The sequence below is a fragment of the Solanum tuberosum genome, unplaced genomic scaffold (genome assembly GCF_000226075.1).
Source record: "Solanum tuberosum cultivar DM 1-3 516 R44 unplaced genomic scaffold, SolTub_3.0 scf00015, whole genome shotgun sequence".
NCBI classification, from domain to species: domain Eukaryota; kingdom Viridiplantae; phylum Streptophyta; class Magnoliopsida; order Solanales; family Solanaceae; genus Solanum; species Solanum tuberosum.
The window spans coordinates 2290341-2296083 of NW_006238941.1; the positions used below are offsets into that span (position 1 = coordinate 2290341).

Sequence of the window (5743 nt, forward strand, 5' to 3'; positions counted from 1 at the left end):
GGGCTTGTACTCATTTTGTTAGTAGCTCTGTACTAGTGACTTCCAGGTTCTGGGAGGGATCTTTATTTGTATGTATGTTTTGGTTTGCTTCCGCCTGTTTATATTGTTATTTGCCTACTCTTGTTTAGTTTCTACCCTCAGACCCATTACTTGTTGTTCCGGGTTACGGGTTGGCTTACCTACTGGTGGGTTATAGTAGGTGCCATCATGACTTGAGAAATCGGGTCGTGACAAAAACATTCCTATACTTGATAAACTAAGCTTAAATACACCCTCCCATGCCACATGGCACAACAAGTAATTACACTCTCTTTAAAAGTGTGAAAAGTTTTTTAAAAAAATGTCACATCAATTTTTTTAAAAATTTTTCCTTCAATGTTTATTTACCAACCGTTACAATACCCTTTTTCTTCCCATTTAACTTCTCCTCCATTAAAATTGAACCCAAAACAAGATTCAAAAAAAATTCCACTCTTTTTTAATTGCTTAATTTCATATGCTATAATATTCTCTCTTCCTATTGTGTTCATGACCCGCCATTAACTGTTTTTTCAGTTACTATAGTCAATTACTTTATTTATTATAGGCTAAATGGTCTGGTGGACCCTTGTATTTGTACTCGTTTGTATTGTGAACCCATCTACTTATCCCTTTGTCATCTGAACCCCCGAATTCATTTAAACTCAACATGTTGAACCCTTTCAACTAATCGTGACTCTCAATCGCGCTGATGTCACATTCCATGTAAGATAAATTTTGCCACATCATTTTTATTTTTATAATAATTTCTTTTTGGACAATTATTAAATAAAAGGTAAATTAATAAATTTTAAATTGATTATTTAAGAAAAAACTTGGGGAATCCACGCCTCCACTCCGGTTGCAACCGCGTAACATCCAAAATCCACCGGCGATGTCGCCGCTCCTCTCGCCGGCGAGACCTGTACCTTCTCCTTCATCGTCTCCATCTCCATCGCAAACCCTCACTATTTTCTTTCCTCCTTCTCCAACCACCACAAAATAAGCAACCCTAAGCCGCTACACCACCGGTGACCTCCCTGCGAATCATCAACGACAACCTCTCCTCTCCGTGCTGTTCATCTATCAACAAACACCCTCGTCGCCTCCCGTTCTAGCGAAAAGGTATCAGTGTTGCCTTTCTCTCTCTCACTCCACTGCAAAATCAATGGACTCCAGCGAGCATTGCCATAAAATCAACCAATGCCCTCTCTCCCTCCACTGATAACAGCTTGAAACTTGACGTCAAGGAGGTCCCAACGCCAAATATCCGTTAAAGATCAAGATGACCATAGGTGTGGAGAAGAAAGAAAAAGTAGTTGGGGGCAGGGATGGGGATGGCAGCGAAAAAGTGGGTGGAGTTGAGGGAAGAAGAGGGATCTTTTTTAATTTATTATTATTATTATTATTATTATTTTAATATCTTAAGTTTAAATATGATGTTCACTTGCGTTCAGATGCGTGTAGTCACACTCTCTCGCCAACTCAGCCATCTTAATGCCACATAAGCTTGGTCAATGGTCAGAGGGATTTGATATATTGTGTTTTATTGAGTTTAAGGGCTCAATTGGTAAATGATTAAGTAGAAGGGTCAATAATACAAACTCGGACAAATATAGGGGTCCATTAGACCATTTCGCCTTTATTATTTTTCAGTACTTCTTTAGTTTTTTTTTTTAAATTTCCCACCCGATGTCCGGTACCTACATTAGAGCCCGACTAAATCTAAATTCGCGTCGAAAAATCCCACATTGGGGGATAAAGCTCTCCCCAACAAAGGTGACTTCATAGCCAAGGAGGTTTTCTTTAGTTGTGTACACTATGAATTTAACCTTTATTTTCTCTTAATTATTAAATACAGAAATACACTAAGTAAGTACTGTCTTTGTCTTCAAACTTCTTAATGAAAGGGTGACTATGAAATTCATATTGCTGTAATGTGGCGAGTTGCACATTAACAGACATCAACTAAAAACGAAAACACATGAAAAATGAAGAAGCAAGTATGATGGCGGGTCATGAACACAATAGGAAGAGAAAGAATATTATAGCATGTGAAATTAAGCAATTAAAAAAGAGTGAAAATTTTCTTCAATCTTGTTTTGAGGTCAGTTTTAATGGAGGAGAAGTTAAATAGGAAGAAGGGTATTGTAATTGTTGGTAACTAAAAAAAATTGAAAAAAAAATCTGATGTGACGTTTTTTTTTAAACTTTTCACCCTCTTAAAGAGAGTGTAATCAGTTGTTGTGCCATGTGACACAGAAGGGGTGTATTTAAGCTTAGTTCGTCAAGTATAAGGGTGTTTTTAAGCCTATCAATAGTTCGGAGGTGAAACCAATAATTCGCACAAAGTTTGGGGATGTTTTTAATACTTCTCTCATACATGAATATATATTAAAAACTCTAATAAAGAAGACATTTATAGTGGGAGGTACATATACCTCAAAATAAATTTCTATTAAAATGATTTTAAGCTGCTACAAATTTATACATTAAGTAATTGGAAGTTATGAATATGAAAAGTTTAAGGTGATGAATATTTATTAAAGAACTATCCGTTAAGGATATGATTTTATAAAATAAAATAATTGAAGAAATTAAAAAAAAAAAAGGAGAAAAAATATCTCTCACACACACACATATATTGATTGATTGTAAATAAATAAATAAACAATAAAGATAAAAATACTTAATTTTTTTAAAAAAAAAGTATTGTCATTTTATAATTAGAAGAATGTCACGACCCAAAACGAGTCATGAGTGACACTCACACTTAACCTCCTAGGTGGGCGAACCAACGAATTCAAACCTCAACTTATATTCATTATTCAACTAATGAAATACGGAAATAATACAAAAGCTCAAACCTTATTAAAGTAAATAATAAAAAAAACCTCTAGAGTCTATTACATATTATTCTCAAAATCTAAAAGTCATCACATCATGGACATCTACTCTCAAAATACCAAGTTTAAGAGTGTTAAAGACACCAAAATAAATAAATAGAATAGTCTATGTTCGAAATCTAAGGACATCATGCCATAACCAAGAGAATCCAACACGAGCTAGAAGGAATAGCTCACCCTGAAATCTCATGTGCTGGGGACTGGCTAGAGTTGAGGCCGAGTCGAAGTCGATTGTACACTTGCTACACACCACAAAAAGAAAATGAAAAAAACACAAGTAGGGGTCAGTACATGACAACATGTGTTGAGTAGATATTACCGACCAAATCAAAATAGAAACTACTATGGAATAAGTAATAGTATAAAATTAACTATGACACTTAGCAGGTGGAAAGCAACAAACAACATGAACACGTGACAACAGTAATAAAGCCAATACATAATCAATCAACAATATCAAGAACGCACATGAGGACTCATGCATCTGCACCACACTCTTTTGGGATATGTATTCTTTGAGATTGAATACATTAAGTTGTTTTAATATGTATTCCCTTAATGTTCCCGTGCCAGAATGTGACACCTGATCCAACAATATCGCGTCGGAACGTGATACCGATCCAATAATATCGTGCCGGTTCATGGCACCCGATCTAAATATATTGTGCCGGTTTGTGGCACCCGATCCAACAACATAGTTAATTTCTCATTCTTTACCATCATTTTCCACTTTCATCAAGCCTTTTTTATTCAAGGCATCACTTTAATAGAACAAGTTCAAGATTATGGATTTCTCAGTCTTGGGATTACAGACCAATCACAACAACACATGAGTTATCTAAATCACAAAAACCGGTTAAGTACATAGAAAATTATACTGTATCACTCAATGACTATCCATCACTATCAAGAGTCTCTCTATCACATAAAATAAATAATAAGCTACCTCCACCGAAGAACATAAGTCAAGAAAGGTAGTTTTCCAATATTTTTCCTTTCCTCAATGCCTCAGAACGTTTCCAATCTATCAAGTATACAATATTCATAAGAAAACGAGTCCGTAGACACCCATATTACTATATAATCTATCCTGGACTCAATAACTCATTCCAATCTATAGTCAATTTGCTAAAGTTCAAGTCTAAGGGTAAGTCTCAGTACCACCAATTATCATAAGTTTAATGGAATTCATATAATACAATACATCTAATAATTAATTATCTATACCAATATATCAAAACTTGAATCATAATGTGATTATTAATGAAAAATAACCTAAGATTGACGTAAATTAACTATGAACCTGTAGCGTTAACCACAAAACTCACCTTCGCCTAATTACAGTTGCACTATTATTCTACTCCATTCATCACATCATGATTGTCTAATAATTATCCCCTAAATCACTTGGTCATGATTTATCCCTAAATTGACACATGAAACATAAGTGACCACCACGTGTGTTTCCACATCAACTTGAACAACAATTTACTTTGATTCCTCACCCATAATATACTACTCTTTTCTTCTAAGAACAATGCAAAATTCATGTACCTAGTAATCTACATTACATACTTGAAGGATTGAAGGTTTTGAAGCTCTCCCTGAAAGCGCATCCACTTCTGGGTCGACGCGATAGACAAGTTTCCCTCACCTAGTCTTTTAATTCTTTAGGGTAAATAATTATGAAGTAATAAATAAATAAACTTTGAATCCCACTAATTTCTTCCTACACATGGTTCATGTGGCAAGAGAGTTAAATAAATTATGGACTTAAATCATTAACTATAAATTAATAAAATATAATTATTTAATAAATATCCGTCAACTAAATAACCATAGTTAAATGAATTGTTCAATATTACCATTTAAATTCTTACGGAAAGAGTCAAAATATTTTTTTATGAAAGAAATAGGTCTAGTTTTCAAAACAACCTAATGGGTCATTACACTAGATACCAATTTATCCAATGTTCGTCCCGGAACGGTCAAAGGAAAATTAGCAATGGTAAGAAAGGGTACTTGACTCAGCGAAAAGATATGGATATCTTTTGTGCATATCATCCTTAGTTTCCTAAGTGGACTTCTCAGCAGGATGATTCTTCCACTGGACCTTCTTAGATGCAATCTCCTTTGACCTCAAGTTGCAAACTTCTCTATCGAGGATAGCTACAGGCTTCTCTTTATAAGACAAATTCTCATCAAGCAGGAACGAATCCCAACAAATAATGTAGTTTCCATCACCATGATATTTCTTCAGCATAGAGACATGAAATATCGGATTACTCCAAAAAAACTCTAGAGGCAAAGCCAATTCATAGGCCACCTCTGTCACACGTTTAAGAACTTTAAACGGTCCAATATACCTCGGACGACCTCTTACCACACCCTTCATGGGTGAAACCTTCAACAACTCTTGCTCTCCCTCCATAAATTCCAAGTCTCTGACCTTCCGATCTGCATACTCCTTTTACTTGCTTTGGGCTGAATGAATTTTACCTTCTCTAATGATTTCCTCAAAAGATCAATACCCCAAGGTCTCACCTTGAATCCATCAAACCAACCAATTGAAGACCCACACCTCCTCTAATACAATGTCTCAAATGGGGCCATTTGAATATTCGAATGATAACTATTGTTACATGTAAACTCAACTAACAACAGAAACTATTCTCAATAACTACCAAAGTTAATCGTACACACGTTTGCAACATGTTCTCAAGGACCTTAACACAATTATCAGGATTGATCTTTTATTGCATAACCATGATAAAATTCTAAATCAATACTGGCTACAATCAGAAGTGAACCTAAACCAA

The 5743-nt window shown here is 35.0% G+C and overlaps 1 protein-coding gene across 1 annotated transcript; it reads right to left on the reverse strand.

Annotated features, from left to right (window-relative positions):
• Nucleotides 1-4998: 4998 nt before the first annotated feature.
• LOC107063155 (uncharacterized) lies at nucleotides 4999-5355 on the reverse strand. The gene has a single exon (XM_015314632.1). The coding sequence runs from the start codon at nucleotides 5353-5355 to the stop codon at nucleotides 4999-5001; it is 357 nt and encodes a 118-aa protein (XP_015170118.1).
• Nucleotides 5356-5743: the final 388 nt, after the last annotated feature.